Source organism: Phymastichus coffea, unplaced genomic scaffold, assembly GCF_024137745.1.
Source record: "Phymastichus coffea isolate CEN01 unplaced genomic scaffold, Cenicafe_Pcof_1.1 PCOF00057, whole genome shotgun sequence".
Lineage (NCBI taxonomy): Eukaryota > Metazoa > Arthropoda > Insecta > Hymenoptera > Eulophidae > Phymastichus > Phymastichus coffea.
The window spans coordinates 1679072-1700131 of NW_026706868.1; the positions used below are offsets into that span (position 1 = coordinate 1679072).

General features: G+C 29.5%; 7 protein-coding genes across 10 annotated transcripts; 3 read left to right on the forward strand and 4 right to left on the reverse strand.

The window, feature by feature from the left end:
* The first annotated feature begins 951 nt into the window (after positions 1-951).
* On the forward strand, positions 952-4710 carry LOC131666241 (GATOR complex protein MIOS-B). Its single transcript, XM_058938735.1, has 14 exons — positions 952-1193; positions 1275-1472; positions 1547-1846; positions 1922-2149; positions 2223-2381; positions 2452-2645; positions 2701-2834; positions 2919-3029; positions 3111-3477; positions 3552-3690; positions 3762-3900; positions 3960-4167; positions 4232-4440; positions 4520-4710. Exons 1-14 carry the CDS (start codon positions 1073-1075, stop codon positions 4605-4607), a joined length of 2595 nt encoding a protein of 864 aa, XP_058794718.1. The 5' UTR covers positions 952-1072; the 3' UTR covers positions 4608-4710.
* LOC131666245 (uncharacterized) lies at positions 4624-5860 on the reverse strand. The gene is made up of 3 exons (XM_058938742.1): positions 5673-5860; positions 4969-5155; positions 4624-4895 (listed from the first exon to the last, which is right to left on the reverse strand). The coding sequence occupies exons 1-3, from the start codon at positions 5754-5756 to the stop codon at positions 4807-4809; spliced, it is 360 nt and encodes a 119-aa protein (XP_058794725.1). The 5' UTR covers positions 5757-5860; the 3' UTR covers positions 4624-4806.
* A 129-nt stretch (positions 5861-5989) lies between these two features.
* LOC131666244 (sugar transporter SWEET1-like) lies at positions 5990-8053 on the reverse strand. Its single transcript, XM_058938741.1, has 6 exons — positions 7809-8053; positions 7613-7690; positions 7383-7506; positions 7157-7312; positions 6963-7082; positions 5990-6870 (listed from the first exon to the last, which is right to left on the reverse strand). Exons 1-6 carry the CDS (start codon positions 7883-7885, stop codon positions 6754-6756), a joined length of 672 nt encoding a protein of 223 aa, XP_058794724.1. The 5' UTR covers positions 7886-8053; the 3' UTR covers positions 5990-6753.
* Positions 8054-9060: 1007 nt separating this feature from the next.
* Positions 9061-10413, reverse strand: LOC131666246 (MICOS complex subunit Mic10-like). Of its 2 annotated transcripts, XM_058938745.1 has the most exons (4): positions 10275-10413; positions 10089-10172; positions 9955-10002; positions 9061-9370 (listed from the first exon to the last, which is right to left on the reverse strand). In XM_058938745.1, the coding sequence occupies exons 2-4, from the start codon at positions 10165-10167 to the stop codon at positions 9231-9233; spliced, it is 267 nt and encodes an 88-aa protein (XP_058794728.1). In that variant the 5' UTR covers positions 10168-10172; positions 10275-10413; the 3' UTR covers positions 9061-9230. The 2 variants fall into 2 exon arrangements, with proteins under 2 accessions (XP_058794728.1, XP_058794727.1); XM_058938744.1 differs by lacking the exon at positions 10275-10413 and having other exon boundaries at positions 10089-10240.
* Positions 10248-11623, forward strand: LOC131666243 (ERI1 exoribonuclease 3). 3 transcript variants are annotated; one of them, XM_058938740.1, is made up of 3 exons: positions 10248-10266; positions 10758-10858; positions 10915-11623. In XM_058938740.1, exons 2-3 carry the CDS (start codon positions 10849-10851, stop codon positions 11586-11588), a joined length of 684 nt encoding a protein of 227 aa, XP_058794723.1. In that variant the 5' UTR covers positions 10248-10266; positions 10758-10848; the 3' UTR covers positions 11589-11623. The 3 variants fall into 3 exon arrangements, with proteins under 3 accessions (XP_058794723.1, XP_058794721.1, XP_058794722.1); XM_058938738.1 differs by lacking the exon at positions 10248-10266 and adding an exon at positions 10532-10665; XM_058938739.1 differs by lacking the exon at positions 10248-10266 and adding an exon at positions 10571-10692.
* Positions 11624-12120: 497 nt separating this feature from the next.
* On the reverse strand, positions 12121-18001 carry LOC131666240 (uncharacterized). The gene is made up of 18 exons (XM_058938733.1): positions 17756-18001; positions 17501-17631; positions 17229-17378; positions 16924-17153; positions 16311-16818; positions 15734-16240; positions 15410-15649; positions 15117-15328; positions 14778-15041; positions 14544-14694; positions 14101-14467; positions 13849-14031; positions 13517-13733; positions 13255-13434; positions 12994-13174; positions 12738-12933; positions 12512-12659; positions 12121-12435 (listed from the first exon to the last, which is right to left on the reverse strand). The coding sequence occupies exons 1-18, from the start codon at positions 17869-17871 to the stop codon at positions 12250-12252; spliced, it is 4167 nt and encodes a 1388-aa protein (XP_058794716.1). The 5' UTR covers positions 17872-18001; the 3' UTR covers positions 12121-12249.
* A 341-nt stretch (positions 18002-18342) lies between these two features.
* On the forward strand, positions 18343-20672 carry LOC131666162 (tRNA (uracil-5-)-methyltransferase homolog A). Its single transcript, XM_058938570.1, has 8 exons — positions 18343-18786; positions 18846-19007; positions 19068-19260; positions 19346-19473; positions 19532-19782; positions 19850-20084; positions 20152-20344; positions 20422-20672. The coding sequence occupies exons 1-8, from the start codon at positions 18430-18432 to the stop codon at positions 20670-20672; spliced, it is 1770 nt and encodes a 589-aa protein (XP_058794553.1). The 5' UTR covers positions 18343-18429.
* The last annotated feature ends 388 nt before the right edge of the window (positions 20673-21060 follow it).

Sequence of the window (21060 nt, forward strand, 5' to 3'; positions counted from 1 at the left end):
TTTTTTCTATATAATTGCAATTCATTGAAGTACGCAGTTACTATAGACGAGAATGACGTTACTCATTCGAGTAAGCGATTAAATGTATTGAATAATTTAACGTAATAGGAAATGAATATAATTAAATTATTAATGTACCAATTCAATATACTAAGCACTGATGGATAAATTATTACGATAGAGGATTTAATGTAGATAATATTTATCTCTGATACATTTATATTAGTTCACTTTTATAAATAGCATAAAATCATTTTTATAAAAGAAAAATCACAATGCTATTTTATTAGACCGATATTGGATTCTATTATCTATCTATTATTTCAAATTCAAGAACGTGTATATAAATGATTCATTGCGAACTGTAAAGAAGATAAAAAATATCATAGAATAAAATAATTATTTGGTTCGATCATCATCACTGTTTAAAACAATTTTTCAAATGTTTGTTTTTCGAAAAGTATTTTATGTCTTCGGACAAATAGTAAGACTGCTAAAAGTGATTGTAACTTGAGAAAGTTTGACGTAAGCCATACGCTTAAAAAGCTCTACGTGTAATTTATAAACAAACATATTTTATAAAAGTAGTCAAGAACGCTAAATTCGCTATTTATTATACGTGAAATTTTATAAATATTTTTTCATCAAAATATTGTTTTGGTTCTGCGACGCACACGCTGTTGTTGAAATGATCACACACTCAATCAATAAATAAAAACAATTAAGAGTATAAAAATAAACAAAATCTGTTTGTTACTATATTCTTATACTTATTATTATTAACTTATAAATTAATTACTTACGTTTAACTAATTATCAGTTAATATTATATATTTTCAATTGCCCCGCGTAAAACGTCGTAGTTAATTTTTTCATCGCTATACTCGATTATGGCGCTAAGTTCGCAATGTTTACAGTAAATAAAAAATTCTAAATATTTATTTAGCCGATTTCCTCAGTTTCTTTTTAAAAATGAAGTTTTTGATTGAGTTTTTAACTAGTTTTCTAAGCAAATAGTATTATGGTTTAAATGTTATATAAATTTATGTAATTGGTAATTAACTGAGTGACTATGACCAGTGTAAAGTCAGAGGTACAGTGGTCGCCAGTTCACCCAAATAAATTTATAACTTATGGAACTGAAATATGTTTGTATGAAATTGATCAAATTAAAGACGTTGTTAAGCCTTCTTGTACGTTATTTTTTAAGCGGAAATTTTTTATAACAATAAAGATATCGAGAAATAAATTTATATCCATATGTTGCTATACAGGTATCAAAGTTTCGGATACAACAATAGCACATCTTCTTGCTACTAATACGAGCCTTCATTATATTAAATGCATTGATATTTATCCTGTTCTTGAGCCAGATATCTTGTTAGCTGTAGGACAAGCAAACGGAAAAGTAGTATTAACTACCTTTGGTCCTACAACTTTTGACTCATCAGGTTTAGCTAGCAGAGAACTAGGTAATTCTTTTATTTTTGAATTTTTATTTCTAATATTTCTAATAAGAAATACAAAAATCAATTTCATCTTTTAGTGCCCAAACATGCTAGACAGTGTAATGAGGTTGCATGGAATCCTGTAGAATCAAACTATTTAGTATGTGGATTAGATAAATATCGCACTGACCAATCACTTTTATTATATGATATTTCGAAAGGTACTTTGAACTCAGAACGCGTGCTTCATTATAATTCTAGTCAACTAGAATCAGTTAGGCCAGTGTCTGAAGCTGGTGTTTCTGAAACAATTCATTCTTTAGCTTGGTTTAATAATGAGCCAAAATGTTTAGTAACTGGAGTTAATAATAAACAGTTAAAAATTGTTGACTTTAGAGGTAATATATTTTCTTTGTATCATATAGTATGCATGCTGTTATGTACTGTATCTTCAACATATGGTGTAATTTTAGACCCAGTAAAAATAGTCAATACAACACCTACAAAAGCTGTGTATAGTTTAGCAGTTAATCCACACAATGATTACCATTTAGTATCTCATGTAGATAATCAAATAACTATTTGGGATACAAGATATTTTGAAAAACCAGTCTTAACGTTATCTCAAGCACGCCAAGTTAGTAAAGTTCTCTGGTGTCCAACAAGACATAATTTACTTGGTTCACTGCAGAAAGACTCTGGTACAGAAATTAAATTTTAGTTACATGATGTTAACAAAAATTCTATTTATTACTTTTGATTAATTGGTTTCAGCATCATTATATCTTCATGATATACAACACTGTGGTCCTGGTGGAGAGGATACTGAACCAGGTGCTCTAGAAAGAACTATTGCTCCTCCATGGACAAATCCTTCCAGTTTCTCGTGGCATCCTTCACATGTAAATAGATTATTAGCTATTTCTCAACAAGGTGAAAATTATTTTTATTTAAATTCATCAATATTTTTGCAAATAGTTACAAGTTATATTTTCCATTCTAGCACTTTCATATACTTTGACTGATTATACTGTTTATGAAAGAATAACTTTAAATTGGTCAACTAGATCTCATCTCGTATGGAATCATGCCTCAAAGTCATTCAAATATATTTGTTGTAATGATAATATTTACAGAGCTCTTGATGATATTTCGATTTTGACGAAAAATCGAGCTTCAGCCGAATATGGATTACTGGTAAGTATAAATCTGCTTTTTTTTAAGAAAGGTTTCTAAATTTATTTGATTATAGCCAGAACTATCTCAAAATGGTGAATTAGCCGAAAATGACATACTAAAAAATTTATGGCAGTGGTTGTATCTAAGTCGTTCTTTGGTAGAAGATGGGACAATACCTAGTCCTGAAAATAAACATCCTGGTGTGAAGTATGTGACTTAATATTATTGGGCATAAATTTATTAATAAGAATAAAATAAAAAAATAAGCGGCAATTTCTATCATATTTTCAGAACTGTTTTGAAGATAGATGGACAAAATTCAAATGGAAGTTTTACAAAATCTGAAACTATGCATAGACATTGGTCAGATATTAGTTCTAATCATACAGCAAAAACATATAGGTATATATGAAAGCTTAATTTATGAATGTCTTTTTTATTACTCTATTCAAATAAAATATACAAAGTCACTTATTATTTCAGATCTCCAGATCGCGATAAAGCTCTCCAATTATGCGGTTGGCGTTTTGAAAAAGATACGAATGCTCCGTACAATAATTTATTTTTAGAAAAATTAGAAAGAGAAGGAGCATATGCCAGAGCTACTGCAATATCTGTGTTTAATTTGAATTTACGACAAGCTATAGAGATTTTGAATAGAGGTGCTAGTAAAATTTTTTCTCCAACTAATTTAAATATCGTTGCTATGGCATTATCTGGATTTACGGAAGATAAAAATAGCATGTGGCGCGAATTATGTTTAAAATCAAGATCTCAATTAACAGACCCGTACCTTCGAGCAACGTTTGCTTTTCTAACAGCTGACAATGACTCTTATGAAAATGTGCTTGTATGTAACATAATTAAAAAAAACAATTTTTTAATAGTGACAACGAGAATCATAAAATTCTGTGTTGTTTTCAGAATGAAAATGGAATGGCTGTGGAAGATAGAGTAGCCTTTGCATTAATGTTTTTATCTGATAGTAAGTTGTATGAATATTTGAAAAAGTTAACTCAAAAACTATGTGACGAAGGAAACCTTGCTGGATTTTTACTAACAGGTTTAAAAATAAAAGTTATATATTATATACAAAATGTAGTTATCTTTTGTATATTATTTATTGATTTACAGGCGCAAGTTTAGAAGGCATCCAATTATTTAACAGATATTTAGAAATAACTGGAGATGTACAAAGTTGTAGTTTAATAGCAATAAGAGCTTTATCTCCCAAATTGTTACAAGAAAATCAAGTTCAAATTTGGATTGAAAGGTAAATTTTCTGAGTATTTGTTGATAATGACCAGTATTTAATATTTCTAAACATTACAGTTATAGAGGTCTGTTAGATGCTTGGAAAATGTGGAATCAGAGAGCTCATTTTGATATTGCCATGAGAGCATCAGTTAATGAAAAGCCCCCACAGCAAATGTATATTTCTTGTAACTTTTGTGGTAAGAGTATATCTGCATTTATGCAAGGATTAAGTCGTGCTAGAGGTCCATTTGGTAGAATAGGAAGTACATCAAACAAGTTAAAAGTAAATAACTTACTTGATCATTTTGATTGTCTTTAGACTTACCAATGATTATATCTTTTTATAGATGACAGCATGTCCCAGTTGTCGAAAACCTTTGCCTAGGTGTGCTATATGTTTGATGCATATGGGAACTGTGAGTGGCTTACAGGTAACAACTGGAACTTCGGGTAGAAACGAAGAAGATAGCAAGTTAACTGAATTTAGTAACTGGTTTACATGGTGTCAAACTTGTAGACATGGCGGTCATGCTAATCACATTACACATTGGTTTCAGTAAGTTCAGTTATTTTATAATGTATTTAAATTTTTTATAGATTTTATGATATTCTAATTAATATTTCATTTATTTTAGACAACACTCAGAATGTCCTGTTACTTCTTGTACATGTAGATGTTTTTCTTTAGATGCATCATGTAAAGTAGGTGTAGGAGTTGTTTAAAATAATTCTTATGCAATTTTTTATTTTTTTGAACATTTCTTTTATTGATACAAATGTTTGTAAAAACGATTTAATATAAATTTAACTATTTTACAAATAGAAACTCGATTTTACATTTAACACCAGCTATCCTTACAGAATATACTTAGAATCATTAAATCATAATAACTTAATAAAATTTTGAATCAAACTATAGTTTTCAAAGTGGATCATCTTCAGCATTAATTTTCCATTTCTTGCTTTCAATGACAAGGAGAGTTGAGAGCAGTGCATTATACTTGTCAGTTTCTAAAATCAAGCAAAGTGATTGGTTAAATATTCTAATAAATAAAAATATGTGAACAAATTTCAAACATATTACCAAAATTATCAGACATTTCTGGTGGAATAATTATATATGACTTGCATGAAACAGTTGATCTTGACATTGCTGTTCCATAAACTTCAATATAGCCTTCAGCAACTTCATTAATGGGTTCTGGTAAGTTAACATTTACTAAAACATTATCAGTTGTTGACATTTCTATTCCTTTACCATTGGAACTGATCTGCAAAACCAATAAAACTAATTTAATCATATAGTTATGACAAATTTTTAAAAGATTGTTACAAGTGCATGCTATAATCTTATTTTTACACAATAAATCTTCACAATAAAAATTTGAAAGCAATAACTAAATGCACATTGATTAAAAACAGTTAATGTACAGTAAATAATAAGTCAATCAATTATCTTTTAATTGTTATATTTATTATTTTTATTTTTGATAAATTATAAAATTATTAAAACTCCACTAAATTTAAGCTACCACAGTAAAATTTCACAAGTTTTATAAATGCTATTATCTCAAAAAATTGTATCACGATAAAATAAGTCACGATAAATTAATAGTCTAGTTGAAATACTTAATATACGCAACTAGGATAACTTTTAATTCTTTGTGAAAATTAATTGAAATTAGAAAACATGGAATTTTTAACTAAAAAAATGGATTATCGGTATGTTTATAGTAAGGATATAACCTAGAATCATCAACAAGATATTTGCGAGTAACATGCGCATACCTTTTTTATTTGTCCAAGCAAGATCACATCTTTAGTAGTGTAATCGGTTAATTGCTTTCCAGTAATTCGCTTTGCGTTAACCATTGTTTTCTACTTTGAAAATAATTTTAATTACTTGCGAACCGCAAGTAAAGTTAAAATATTTTTATCGAAACTAGTAAATGGCGCGAAACTATATATAGAGTTGCTTAGTAGTGTATAGATATTGATAGGTAGAGATCCAAACGGAAAAATCGACACCATATTTATATTACTCGTTTGAAAAAATTTTATAATTTTTAATATAAAAATTATATGCGATGCTTTTTTACAAATAAATTTTACAAATATTTAATATACAATATAATTTTATAAATATTTTCCAAGGCAACGATGATAAATATAATAAGTTCATATGATAAGTTAATATAATATAATAAGTTCATTAAACAACAAACTATTGCAAGCTAATTAGTATAATTTTTTATTTGTGTCAAGGATTGCATAATAGTTGTCAATTCCAAATTTACAACTTACTGTAGATATTTTAATTATTTTCCAATGCATTTCTTACTGCAGTAAATCATAATATGCCAAGGTTAAGTAATCTTTAAAATAATACAAATTCTATTTATCATTTTATTAGCAAAATTTTAATATCTTAACAACAACTTCAACTATATACAAAACATACAACTTTATACTTTATATATATTTTTTATTTATTGCATGATTTCATAAGTGTCAATTTATTATACTTATTCGTCAACATTTTTTTTCTATTAAAAATATGTGATGTTTGATAAATACATTAGATAACTTATTTTCATTTTATTTGTTGCGATTCTTGTATGATAAAAATTTATTGCATGATTTCATAAGTGTCAATTTATTATACTTATTCGTCAACATTTTTTTTCTATTAAAAATATATGATGTTTTATAAATACATTGGGTAACTTATTTTCATTTTATTTGTTGTGATTCTTGTATGATAAAAATAATAAAAAATTTAAGCAGCTCTGGTAAAGTTAAATTATTAACTTTACCAGAGCCATTAAAATATTAATAAGAATTTGTAAATAAACTGTATAAGTTTAAATTACTTTTCTTTTTTATCAGACTTTATCTTTAGCTCTTTATCATTGGATTGAGAAGGATAAATGGCAAACAAAGATAGCTGAGCTAGAGATAACATCAATCCTACGAAATTCTGTAGCTGAAAAACAAAGAAAATTGTAATTAATATCTTCATCATCAATATTTGACCATAGTTGTTCAATTTTAATCATATCTTATAAACAAACTTACAATAATAAAAGAATTGTTTATAATTAAACCATAAATTAGCCATTGGAATGCAACAACTGTTCCCATAAAGATCAGAGGAAATGGAAGCATTGCAGTACTTTTAGTCCTAATAATTTCACCCTGCCAAGAAAGATAATTTTTTTTAATTGTAGTTTCTATTCATTGAATGATATTCAAATGCAAGTAGAACTCACCAAATTGAAAAGTGGTGATCCAATAAGAACCAAAAATAAAATCGTAGTCAAAATTCCATACCTGTATTCGACATGCTCTTTACTTTCGATTTGAGCATATCCTAGAACCAAAGCAACAAAGAGAGTTGCCTTGCCTAACTTGTTCATTACATCTGCCTATAATTTAAAAAGTGCATGTTAATTCCTACCTCTTTATATTTACATAATCTGATAATATAGATTGTACTTTATGAGGTGAATAGATGTAATATACAAGCATGTAGGCTACATTAGTAGCAACTCCAAACAAATTAATATTGATCATCGCAGGATCTTGGAGAATTAGTGCATACTTCAGCATAAGAACACACCTACACAAAGTTAAAATACCACAAATTCAATCCCACTAATTGCAATTGTAAGTCTTTACATCATAATAGCAAATAAAGATTAATAAATGAATTTACGAAAACTCACATGCCAATACCGCCTATAAATGGCATTGGATCGCATCCTTTCGCTGTACCTTTTTGATAAATGTCCTTGCAGATCAACCTATGGGTAAGGGTCATTAAAAATTAACGACGGAACGCTACTATGGAAAATCGAAGCACGAAGTATGCTAACAATTATTTAATGCTTTTGATCACAGTGAAAAGCAACAATCACTTACGTCCCAGTCAGCATGTGTGCCATGGTAGTGACGAAGGCGCAATTACCAACGATGTCTTTATAATTGTGTAAATACATAGTGATTTTTTATTGAGCGCCTATCAACTAATTACCGACAAATGAAACTCGCGAACACGCGAGTATAGTGCGTTTTAGTATGTTCCACGTGTTGCAGACGCAGCAACACTGCGAGTGTATCGCGGCTCAGCAGTTCAAAAATTCCTTACGGCTGCTATACCAGACGACCCTGAAAATTGATTGCGCGCCTTGCATGCGCGCATGTGGCAGACAGAGATAGATAGATGAGACGAGAATTTCTATCGGTTTCATTGACGTCGACTTATCGGAATTTTATCGTTAATTACTAATACTTCCATGTGGCAATTACTGTACACTCGGAGAAATTATTTCATTTCTTAATTGTTTTTAGTTGATCGCATTAATCCCATTCTATTTAGTTTTTGTATATTATAGAAAAAATGAAGTTAATGTATTGTATCGTGTATAATCAAACAGTAGATGCATTGTTTGCAAGCTCTAGTTCTAGTTTCAATCGTTAGAAATGCAGATTTTTACACTTAAAATGCATACTCAATGTAAACAGCTGAAAACAATGGAAATTTTAAGCTTTAAGTATAATATATACATGAATTTAATAAAAATAATTTGTATCGAATGATGATTCGTACAGCAAATTAAGAAAATACTATATTAAAAAAAGGATTTTTCGAAAGATGTACGTATAAAATCAATATCCATTCTCGGTATTCAGAACAAAATAACACATTTACCAAGGAAAATGAATCAGCATTTTTAGAATGTTAAACGATAGATGATATTAATGCAGTCGTTAGAAATCATTGATATACTTTTGATGTGAAAAATAAAAAATTCAATCGGTATTGAACAACGATCTGTGAATTTTAAAAAATTCCTATTTTTCATTCATAATATCAACTAAGAATGAAAACAAAAATATTAATTCAAATTGAAGATTTGTACATGACTTTTAACGTCATATTGCTGAATACGCGTGCGCAAACGGTCACCCTACTTTTATATACAGGAAATTGTTATTAGAGAGCGTGATAAATTATCCTCTTCATAGAAGCTAACTAAATGACTTTGCTTACAACAGTGATAGATTTGTTCTTTATCTAAAAGAAATCTTTCATGTATTGGCCACAAAGTCAATGTCTTTATACAATTGAATAACATTTAATAACATTTAAATTTGCTTGAGAGCAATAACATTTAAAAGAAAATGATTTTATTTGCTTGTTTCAAGTAACATCTTATGGTGAATAAAATTATGTATGTACACTGTGACAATTTTTTGTATTTTTACAGTGATGACTGTAATGCCATCATAAATACAAATTCAACTAGCAGTATCATGAATTAACGAAGAATCTTGGCTGGCTTAATGTTTTGCAGCTTTATCTGATGGTTTACTGTTTGCTGGTTTTACTTCTAGTGCTATTGTGGCATTTATGTCTTTTTCACAGTTTGAATATGCCAGTCCTAAGCCAAAAGCTGCTCCTGTCACAATAGGCCATTTTCCTGAAAAATGGCAATATAAAAATAAGCATATCATAATTTTATTGTATGAATCCAGATAAAACAGATTATATATGCAGTAAGAACAAAGAGCACTTAGATCACTCTTCTGTATATATTTAAAAAATTTAGTCCCTATTTTATTGCTGTTTATAAACACTAATGCTTTTTTATCTGCAGACCATAAAACACTTTATAAATATGTCAAGGTACTTTGATTTTAACTGCCAAACTAAGGTTTTTACAAAAGAAAAGTTGTTTACTTTCTGGAACTATTTAAATATATAAATTCAACTTATTACTAACGGTCTAAAACCACGACATTCAACACGAATTGTAATTTTGTAATATAATTACCGTAAAATATATAGGAAATTAATATTAACAATTATTTCTCGAGCAATTTAATTAAAGTGCATTCTGTCACGAGTAATGTCAACACTAACTAAAGTCAGCTGATAACCTTAGAAACAATTTAAGGTTATATCATGCTTTTCATGAATGAAAATGCAATTAATTTTCAAAAATACTTGTGCATCCAATAAAATCACAATTTAGTGATTTATTAAGTCATTGTAAAAACTTACTCCTGAAGAAGAGTAGTGACACAACAGACCCTAGGAAAATACCACCCCCTGTAAGATGTCAAAATAAGAGTAAATTAATTTCGGTGGATTTACTATTAGAATAAAAGTCTGTAATCGTTTAAACATGCAATTACCTAATTTAAATATAGCGTCCGCAAAGCAGCGGTCCCATTTTCGCCCAATTTCCTCCTCAGTCCAAGCTGTCCCAGCCATTTTTCCTGCAAAACGAGGGAGAGCGTGAAAACGTGTGTTACGTCATGGAGACACAACGCGCGGGCGTAATCTATCGATCGGTCGTGCAATCGTCAATGTGTACGTACAAAATTAACAATATCTGTATATTGATTAATTTTTTAGATTAACAAGAGTAGAGCTTTTGATAAGGTTCAACGATTGACCAATAGTAAGCAGAAAACTGAGAGCTGACTTTCAGTGGTTTCCATTTGCTGGGAGTTTTTTTCACGCACTCTTCGGAGCAAATTATGTCTTAATATTCTGTATCGGCGCAACGGTTGTTTTCTGCTAGATACGAAGGTCTCACCGGGTGTTGTTATATATTTCAAAAAGTGGTTGTTATTCACATGTCTTAGGTGATAGTTTTTGAAATTTTGAGTTTATTTTGATTTTGAACTTTGTTGCTGTTTCAAGTAAAGATGAAGACATTTTAGCAGTGAAATAAATTAGTGACGAATCATTTTTCACTTTGTTTGGGTTAGTGAAGACAGTAAATTTAAAAATGTAAATTTATCAAATGGTTTTTTTTATTTTAAACGATCGATTTTGACGATTCTCTTGGGTAACAGATCTTCATGTGTTTCTAACGACGTGGCAACAGTGTGAAGCCTCTACATCCCGACTGGAAATGCTAATTATACTTTTTCAATATATAACCTCATGCTGAAAGGTATAGTTGTTACTAAAGTGTTTAATTTAAAATAGTCAAATATAATATATATTTAGATGTAATCAATATGGCACATCGAGCTCTTATGGGAATATCAAAAAATTTGCCTAAAAGAGTATTCAAACAAATCAAACCATTCCAAAATCTATTAGTTTTAGATTTTGAAGCTACTTGTAAGAAGAGTGAAATTTTAAAACCACAAGAAATAATTGAATTCCCTTGTTTAGTTCTTTCCTGTGATGATTGGGAAGTGAAGGATGTTTTTCATAGATACGTCAAGCCAAAGGTACATGTAGAACTGTCAACTTTCTGTTCTGAATTAACAGGAATTACCACAGACACTTTAGAAGATGAACAACATTTTCCACAAGTGTTTTTAGACTTTTGTGAATGGATAAAAAGTGGACATTATTTTGATGAAAAAGATGAAAGTGCTTTTGTAACTTGTGGTGATTGGGATTTAAAGGTAATGCTACCTAATCAATGCCAATTAGAAAACATTAAAATACCTGATTATTTCGATGAATGGATTAATTTAAAAACATCTTTCTACACATTTACGAATTATTATCCTAAAAGTTTAAATGATATGTTAAGACACTTTAAGATGGAATTTAAAGGTAAAAGCCACTGTGGTCTTGATGATGCACATAATATAGCCAGAATCGTTCAAACATTAGGTAATAAATATAATAATAAATTTGTAATAACAACTAAAATTAATGAGTGATAACATGTATGAATTTAATGATTAAGTCTGTAAAAGTATGCATATCAAATAAATAATAAATGTATTTATATTCTTTTTTAATGCATTTTTAACGATTATCCTTGCCTTTCAGATGAATTTTAATAATGATACATTTGAATGGTTAAATATATATTTTAATGGATTAAATTAAAAAATAATCAAAAAATTGAAGGAAGATTGAAAGGTCTGTATTTATGAAATATTTATACAAGATATATAGGTATATTATTCAAAATAATTTTTATGAATTCAAAGAGACGTGTATTTCATGCCTGTCAATAATAAGACTACCCTAATAAATAATTGAAAATAATAATATTGAATTGTTTTACACTGACAAATATAACCCACTACAAAGTTTGAAAATAATAGAAACTTGTGAATGTTTATAATTTGAAAAAACCGCAATCTTTATATTTCAAAATACATATAGGACTACAAAAGTAAAAAAGTAATAAAAGGATAAAATTCTTATTCCTATTTCTACATACAATAAAAATATTATTCTTTGTACAATTGTTCTGGTGCTTTTAGTATACTTGAAAAATGGCAAGATTATACTAGATGAAAACTTTCAATTCTACTAAATTCTAAATTCTAATGCAATTAAGGCACTAAATAAAAACATTTTTCATAAAAATCATTCAGTTGGTAAAAAACTATCTCCTCCAAAATATGATTCATCGTTATCACTACACAAGGAGTGAAAGGCCTGTGACTCATCCATGTTATCATTAAGCATTGAAATTGTTTCATCTGCATGAACTTCTATTGTTAATTTTATTTCATTTTGAACAATTTCTTTACATAAGTCACCTAGATTTTGCTGAAATGGAATCATAATATTTCATTAAATATTTTCAAGTTTTCCTAAAGAATTATGTTCAGATGATGGACCTTACCACTGAATCATTAACCTTTCTCAAATCTTGAGGAAAAACTTCACCAGGGAAAGCTTTGGACAATGGATAAATTACTTCCTGAAATTCATCACTTTCCTCATTCATTGTGCCTTGTAATTGATTGCTATCTTTTAATTTATTGTACAATCTAACATAAATATGAAGTAGTAAATAAATTTTGTAATATAATATTTTATGGTATTTAACATGAATACACAACAGTTACCGTCTTATTCTCAATCTTGTTGGCTCATCACCATAAGTAACTTTTAATGTTCCAACATGAATTATACCACTTTGGTGAGCTGCAGCAAGATCATCCTTTCTAGGACGGTATTGTATAGTAATCCACTGAATTTGATTAGGAGCTAGTAATAATTCAGTCGGTTCCACAGCCCAACTTGTTATAGATGGATATAAAGCTAATAAATGTAAAATTTAATCTTAATTTTTACTAATTCACTTTTACTACTAAAAGTTACCTTTTGGTACAAGTTTTAATTTCGCAAAACTTGTTAAATTTCCAGTATTTTGTAACCGAAGTTTAGTATGTTGGATGCCATCAGGATTAATTTTTCCAAGTGAAAGCCACATTTGCCCACTAGTGTCTTTCACTGCTTCTATATCCATTTTGATATTTCCACCATGCCCAAACAACGATATCTAAATAGATATACGATCAATTCAAATATATCTTTGCTATTTTCTTCAATTGATTTTTGCTATTTAAATATGTCACTTACCATCTTTGTATGACCAGATGGTTCTCGAGTTACTCTTTGAGAATTGCAATACGAAAACGTTATTTTTCCCGACGCTGGTTTCGGAACGTGGGGAGCAAAAACTACTAATAAATTTCGACCTTCCATACCTTGAAGAGTTAAAGTAGCGACAATTGTAGTAGATTGTCTTTCTTTGAGAAGCTGAATAAAATTAAAAATTCATTATTAAAGAAAAACCATTAGCGTTAATTTATTTTATTAAATAAAAACATTGACTTATTGCCTTGAAGGTATTTCCATCTGATGTCACAGAAACTAAAAGTTTTATTTTATTATTGCTGGTGTTGCGAATGTTAATTTTTTTAATATCCGTCTTTCCAATCTTTATACTACCCCAAACTAAAGCGGTGTGTGAAGCTTTTATAGGTATAGGCACTCCCGGAATAGGTCCACCACCAGAAGCTGTACTACTTGGTGAATATCTACCTGATGTACCCGATCTGTAATAATATTGTTCTTAATTTTGAATCTGACCTCGGTTAATTTAGATTGCTAGTACGTGAGTGGTCATAATCGCGAATTATATAATCTACTCTATATTTCAATTTATTTTACCTATTAAATCCTAGACTATGAGGCGATACAGGAGAAGTAACATCCCTTAGTCGTTGAGGAGTTTCGCAACGTTGTAATTGATTAAAAATATCAGGATTAAGCTGTTCATTTTCAAGAATCTTTTCTCCAATCACAGAATAAAAAGACACTTTATTGCCTACTCTAAGTCTTAGCACAGCATACCTGCAATATTAAAATTAATGTAAATTATTGAATATTAAAAGTAATTTCAAATTTTTGAACTACACTCACTTTTCAATATCCGTTTTATTATTTTCTGGTTTATATGAAATTTGTAATGTTAATTTTTCGCCTCCATTGAGTACAATGTTGTTTGGGCAAATATAGAAATCTCTGCACTCAACTTGATTCTCTTTTGATTGCACTATATCTGCTGTAGCTGATACAGCAATGCTACCTGAATTTTTGAGAATGACCAATCTATCCATTCTGGGTGGTAGCAATAGTGGGAATTGTGTATCAATAATATCTAGTTTAGAAGATCCTATAGCTCCTTTTAAAGGTATTTCTTTAATAAGATACTCTTCGTGTTCTCTGAAGCTTATAAATATCCTCATACGTGCTTCAGCATTGTATAAACCTTTTTGCAGTACTTTTTCTGTTTGAGGGAATAAATTTCAATATTACCGAAAATCAAATTCAAAATATTTCGAGAATTAAGAAAAAAATATTACCTCCAAAAGATACAAGGGACATTCCTTTGAAATCAATGTTCATAGACATAGGCTGATTTGGCTTTAAAATAACTTGTGCTGATTCTTTTTGAGGAGATATATTAAAAGTATCATCAAGAAAATTACCAATGCTGAACAACTGAGGTTGATTCTAAAATTTTAGGACAAAAATATTATATTTTAAGAAAGTAGTTGTTTCGAAACTCAATGATGAGGTAATTTATAGAAACTTACTTGATAAATGTTTACTATAATCGGTATATCTATTGAATTTTTATTCTCAAAAGATATAGGTAAACTAGAATTTGTATCCTCGGTTATTGTTTCAAAATTGATAATAATATCGTCAAAAGGTACAGATATTCGTATATCTGGATCCTCTGGTACAAAACACATTAGGTGTTTTATAATCCAATTTGTTCTTGTTACCATATCAATGGAAGGTATATGGAAAGTAGCAATAGTCAGTTTACTCATTCTAAGCATTTTTACCTCGATCTAGTTTAAAAATTAAACAATATTAATATGAAGTGTTTAATACAAATTTAAAATAGTTATATTGACATAAAATACTTTGATCGATTTTGTTGCATCTGGTTCAATTAATATGTCATCCACAGGTAGTGTTAATTGGATGTTTTCTTTTTCTCCTTGAATCTGAACAAGTTTCAAATTACATATAATCCATCGATCTGTTCCGTTGTGCAGTTCGAATTCTGCTTCTTTCGGTATCCCAACTAAACAAGTACAGAGCTCTTGAGTGTTTTGACTAAGTGCAAATTTCCCTAAAATAAAAATCATGATCAGATCGTGACATGACATCAACAAAAACACAAATTAATAAATAAGGTGTATCTGATAATTACTTGTTTCAAATGAGTAATTTTTTAGAGAAGAATCAGTGATGTTAATTTCTTTTATCGTTGACTCATTTTTTGATAAAGTTGGATCACTAAGATCAGGTGGTATTGTATCATGAATTAAACTTGATTTATTGTTAATAGAAGTTGAACTGGATAATTTATTGGATTTTTCTGGCAGATGCGATAATTGCCGCAATCGTGGCGTAAGAGATTGTTCTGTTCTAGCCACACTAGCATTTGGACCTTAACATTATGAATGAATAAATTCAAATTAAACAGTGAATGATCAATCAATATGTAATAAAAAAATAATATATAAAAAATTACTTTTTAGTTCTGATGAAATTTGTTGGAAATTCAATACATTATCAGATTTATTTGAAGTTGGTTTGGTCGAATTTAGAGTAATATCATCAAGTTTCATGTCTATTAATTGCTGTAACTTAGCATGCATAAAATTTTCTTCGTTAGTTATTTCGTTCTGGTTTTCACCAGATATATCATTTATATTTTTGTTGCCCAAAGAAAATTTACTAGTGAGACTACTATTATTTCCTAAATCTTTTTCTGGTGTGTCATTAAAATAAGTTTTTAAGACTGGCAAAGATGTTCTAGTATTACTTGGTAGAAGAGTGTAGGTATCTCCAGCTAAATTATTGGTTTTAGCTCGTTGTTTCTTCTGTTTCTTGTATGCAAGAAGTTGATCAACTAACTTTCCAGGAGTTCCCGATTCTATTTCTTTCAAAGCCTGACCAATACTGGTAACACTCATTAGACTTGGTTCCTTTGTGCAATCTATACTCTTACTAGTTTTGTTTCCAGAAAGAAAAGATCCTATACATACAACAAAATATTTGAATACAATAACAAATCAAAAAACCTTTTTGGATACATAAGTACAAACCTTCTGTTAAATCAATGGTTCTATTAATAGTTTGATCAACCAGTGGTCGTAATGTACCCTTTCGTTGCGGGCTTTTTGAATTTAATCCAAAACTTGGTCTATCTGATGCACTGGTAATAGATAAATGACCTGTACCACCACACTTTCTTTGGAAATAATTTCCTACAGACACTCTTCCGCTATCTACTGTCAAATCAATATCTCCAATGATTCCAGAGAAGCAAGAAAGTTCTAAACGATCTTTTTCATTGTTATTATTACTATTATTATTTATAACTGGATGAACCAAGAATTTATTTTTTTTCCAAGAAATTTCATCAGCCAATATTTGGCTTCCAGCTTTGGAACCTGACATAAATTCTTCATCTCTGAATTGTGCCATCATCTCAGCTACATTAGTATTGTAACTGAAATCACTCAGACTTGTTTGAGGAAATGGTTCAGTTTTTTCTGGTGTCTTGTTCAGTTCAGATGAACGAGCACTTATTTCGTTAGGTGAAAAAACAATCTAAACAATATAGTATTATTTGTTTGACTACTTTTGTTATGTAAAAAGAGAATATTATCATTAAATATTTCAAACAATAAATGATAGTTTTTAAATATTACTCACACTTTCATCGGATACAATAGATTTCTGATCAAGATCATGTTTCTGCTTTTGTGATTGAGATGATAAGGGACATTGTGATTCTCTGATATTAGATAAGCGTTTGTGCAATAATGACTGTGAATCTATATTTGAAAGACAATTTTGTGAAGACTGTGAGGATCTTCCATTAGCAAGTCGTTTCTGTATACTGTATCTTTGTAAATTTGTGGAATTAATATCATTCTCTTTATCTACAAAAGTAAGTAAAGTATTAATTTAAGAATGCAATTGTAATCATTATTAATTTATAAAGGTTCTGAACATACTTGGTGGATTAATAAGCAAAGAGTCATGACACTTTTGTAACAATTCACGAGCACGGTCCCTTGTATAACATTCTGTACTCTTTTTACGTTCAAGATCTTTTTTAGGGCTATTTTGATTTCTAGGATCTTCCAAAGTACTGTCACCCAATACTGTCAATAAACAAACATTTATTTACAGCTATAACTCTTCTGATATTTATATGATATGAACAATAGTATGAGATACAATATTACATATGATGCTGATTAATATAAAATGAGAAAGTAATTACATGATGAAATATTCTGTATGATTCCAAGTGAAGATTCATCTGTGTTTTGTTCAGCATTGCTGTAGTCAAAATTTAGCTGTCTATGCTTGCTGTTTTGATCATCAAGAGTTGACCTACGTTTTCTCCCTTGCCTAACAAACGGAAAATCAAATCATTCACAGATGTACTCCCTAAATTCATGGAAAAATTTCAACATTTTGTTCGGTGCCTGAAAATACATCACCCTTGTTAACATCACAATACAATGAAACTCACTGAGATCGCCGGTCAACAGTGGAGGTAGCTTGTGGTAGTGGCGTACTGAGAATGGTGATATCCGTAAGATCGGGTGCTTTCTTAATAGCATAATTTTTATCTATTTCTTTCTCCATCGCCACGAGACAACGTGGGAATGTTGTCTACGGAATATTATTTTACCAATAACAAAATCGAAGCTAAAGGAAACGCAAAGTCAATGAAGTATTTTAAACTGCACCTCCAAAATCGTTCGGCGCGCGACGCCATCGGAGTAAAAACCGCAAATGTTACAGAACGCAGCGCTGGGATTCGTTAATTCAATCGGAGCGTGTGCGGTGTAGCCACATTTGATGTTTTTTTGAATTACTAGAACATTGAAATTACATTAAAAAAAAATGTTTTTACAAGTGTGACAATTGTTTTCATAATTTTTATAACCATCATCATCATTCTTAATAGTATATTTTTATTTATAAAGACGTTATTTCTTTTATTCAATAGTCCGTTATAAGCAATATGACAACGATGCGCAATAGCAGCCGGCACTTGGCAGAAAGGAAGCACATGTTTTAGAAAAAAATTAGAAGTATGTAGATACAGTTAGTGTGTTCTAAGTGAGGTTAAGAGTATTTTGATAGCATTTATAATTAAAAGAAAATAGTAAATTCTTGTTATTGTTGAGTGTAATTAAGATGAGTGAAATAAAATTGGAAGAGCCACGAAGTGAAAGTATAGATGATAAAAATACGGAAGAAATTATAAAGAATAATAAAGAAAAAAGTGGAGAAGATTTATATGGTTATTTGAAAAGAGATAATTTTACTACAGAAAAGTATAAAATCGAAGTAAGGGGATTACCAAAGTATTATGGAATCGGTGAATTTAGAAGATATTTGAATGAAAAGTTACAACTTGATGCAAATAAAATTAAGCCTCCTAAAAGAGGTAGTGGCTGGGCCTATATTTGTTTTCGTAGTGAGGAAGGTCGAGAAAAAGCAATCACTGCTCTTGATGGTACAGAATGGAAGAAATCAAAACTATCAGCTCGTGTAAGTATAATTAAAGTTAAATAAATCACAATAAAAATAACAGAATATATATTTGGTAGATAGCTAATCCTGCACCAGATCCTTACATGAAAAGGAAACTTGAAAGAAGAACTGAAACTAATAATAAAATATCAAAAATAGATGAAATTGAATCCCTTTCTTCTGAAGAGCGAATTAAATTAAGTACAATTCCTCTCTGTGATATGCCATATGCAGAACAAGTATGAAAGTCTCAAATATTTTCCAAAATAAATTTCGAAATGATTTAATCTTCTTTTTAGTTACAAGTAAAACAAAAAGACATGAGACAAGTTATTCTCAATTTAGGCCAAGAAATATCAAAGGTTAATAAAGATCTTTGTGAATGGTTCAACAAAGAAAGAAGTAAACATAATGAGTTACCTTTTGAATTAGGAGAGATCAAACATGCTAATGTTACGGAAGGATATAGAAACAAATGTGAATTCACAGTTGGTACGAAAATTGATGAGTTATAAAATTATTTATGTAAAAGAATATGAATTATTGTTGTTAAATATAAACTATTTTCTACTGATAGGTATGGACGTTCAAAATGAAAAGAAAATGATTGGCTTCAGACTTTCAAGTTATGCAGCTGGTTCCACTGCTGTGGGACCAATTGATCACCTGTGTCATATTCCTCAAAGAATGAAAACTGCTATAAAGGTATGAAAATATTTCATTCATCAATTGTAATTGCAAATTTCAATATGTATTTTTGTAGATATTAGAAAAATTTGTCAGGAACTCTGAATTAGATGTATTTGATCCAGTAACTCACAAAGGCTATTGGAGACAGGTTATGGCTAGAACAACTAGATTAGATCATTTAATGTTAATTATTGGTATTCATCCCCAAGATATGAAAGATGAATATAAGAAGAAATTACAAAATGATTTGAAAGAATTTTTTGAACAGGATTGTAATGCAGAAGCCAGAGTAACATCCTTGTACTTTCAAACAATTGAAAAGAAGTAAGTATTTTTAATTAACAAATTAGCAAATAATAGACATTTTTTTGTAAATTGAAACTTGTTTCAGAGGAGCTGGTGGTACAGGAGGTGGTACTGTGGAACACATAAGTGGAGCCACACATATAGAAGAAAATTTACTTGACATGACATTTAGAATATCTCCAGAAGCATTTTTCCAAATAAATACTCTAGGAGCTGAAGTTTTGTACAATACAGCCATTGAATTAGCTGAACCTTCAAAGGACACAACTTTGTTGGATGTTTGCTGTGGTACAGGAACAATAGGTCTTACTTTTGCAAAAGTAAGTTTTTCTAAATTAAATTTATATTTTGTTTTATAATAATAATCATTTTAATTTGATTTTACAGAGTTGTGATCAAGTTCTTGGTATAGAAATGATATCAAATGCTATAAATGATGCAAAAGTAAATGCTGAAATAAATAATATTACTAATACTGACTTCTTTGTTGGAAAAGCAGAAGACATACTAGTGCCTGTAATCAATAGAACAACAAAATCTAATATAACTGCTATTGTTGATCCACCAAGAGCAGGCTTACGTAAGTATTAAATTACAGTTTTTTACAAATAATTGAAATAAGTTTGAATGATTATTACAATTTTTGATGTTTTTTAGATCAAAAAGCACTTGTAGCACTTCGTAAAGCTAAAAAACTTAATAAACTAATTTACATTTCTTGTGACCCAAAGGCAGCAGTAAGGAATCTAGTTGATTTGGCTAGACCAAATTCAAAACAGTATTTTGGTGAACCATTGGTGCCTATAAAGGCTGTTCCTGTTGATATGTTTCCTCACACAAAACATTGTGAACTGGTTTTATATCTCAAAAGGTTTTCTCTTTTGAAAAAAACTACTAACGAAAAATAATAAATCGACATGTATAATATAGTATAAATAAATATTATAATCATTGACAACCAATTTTTAAAGAATAACTCGTGTGATTTCTTTCGAGCGGTAACAAAGCAATTTCATCTTGTTCCGAGTTTTTTTATGATGGGTTCCCAGAGACTCGTTGTATTTTGCATAAAATACCGATATCTAGGACATTTACCTCGTCCTTCGCTTTTTTCCTTGCGATAGGTGAGAGCGCAATAACGAATATAAAAAAAAAATTGGCCGGTACGCTACATCCTTTCTCGATCGATCAATTTAAAATAATATCGTAATAAAAAAATAATGAACATTAAATGAATATTATTTTTTAGTGATAATTAATTAATTAACCGGAGGTCGCGGAAACGTGTAATTGTCA

Coding starts and splice junctions, on each gene's coding strand:
- LOC131666240 (XM_058938733.1), bottom strand. CDS start 17,871: ATGGAGAAAGAAATAGATAAAAATTATGCTATTAAGAAAGCACCCGAT. Junction 17,632..17,755: donor ACTGTTGACCGGCGATCTCA/GTGAGTTTCATT, acceptor TCCGTTTGTTAG/GCAAGGGAGAAAACGTAGGT. Junction 12,660..12,737: donor ACAAGATTGAGAATAAGACG/GTAACTGTTGTG, acceptor TATTTATGTTAG/ATTGTACAATAAATTAAAAG.
- LOC131666241 (XM_058938735.1), top strand. CDS start 1,073: ATGACCAGTGTAAAGTCAGAGGTACAGTGGTCGCCAGTTCACCCAAAT. Junction 2,646..2,700: donor CAGCCGAATATGGATTACTG/GTAAGTATAAAT, acceptor ATTTGATTATAG/CCAGAACTATCTCAAAATGG. Junction 4,441..4,519: donor CACATTACACATTGGTTTCA/GTAAGTTCAGTT, acceptor CATTTATTTTAG/ACAACACTCAGAATGTCCTG.
- LOC131666244 (XM_058938741.1), bottom strand. CDS start 7,885: ATGTATTTACACAATTATAAAGACATCGTTGGTAATTGCGCCTTCGTC. Junction 7,507..7,612: donor TTTATAGGCGGTATTGGCAT/GTGAGTTTTCGT, acceptor AACTTTGTGTAG/GTGTGTTCTTATGCTGAAGT. Junction 7,313..7,382: donor ACATCTATTCACCTCATAAA/GTACAATCTATA, acceptor TTTAAATTATAG/GCAGATGTAATGAACAAGTT.
- LOC131666245 (XM_058938742.1), bottom strand. CDS start 5,756: ATGGTTAACGCAAAGCGAATTACTGGAAAGCAATTAACCGATTACACT. Junction 5,156..5,672: donor TGCTTGGACAAATAAAAAAG/GTATGCGCATGT, acceptor TTGGTTTTGCAG/ATCAGTTCCAATGGTAAAGG. Junction 4,896..4,968: donor AGAAATGTCTGATAATTTTG/GTAATATGTTTG, acceptor GCTTGATTTTAG/AAACTGACAAGTATAATGCA.
- LOC131666246 (XM_058938745.1), bottom strand. CDS start 10,167: ATGGCTGGGACAGCTTGGACTGAGGAGGAAATTGGGCGAAAATGGGAC. Junction 10,003..10,088: donor GGACGCTATATTTAAATTAG/GTAATTGCATGT, acceptor GACATCTTACAG/GGGGTGGTATTTTCCTAGGG. Junction 9,371..9,954: donor GTCACTACTCTTCTTCAGGA/GTAAGTTTTTAC, acceptor GCCATTTTTCAG/GAAAATGGCCTATTGTGACA.
- LOC131666162 (XM_058938570.1), top strand. CDS start 18,430: ATGAGTGAAATAAAATTGGAAGAGCCACGAAGTGAAAGTATAGATGAT. Junction 19,474..19,531: donor GAATGAAAACTGCTATAAAG/GTATGAAAATAT, acceptor GTATTTTTGTAG/ATATTAGAAAAATTTGTCAG. Junction 20,085..20,151: donor TAGGTCTTACTTTTGCAAAA/GTAAGTTTTTCT, acceptor TTGATTTTACAG/AGTTGTGATCAAGTTCTTGG.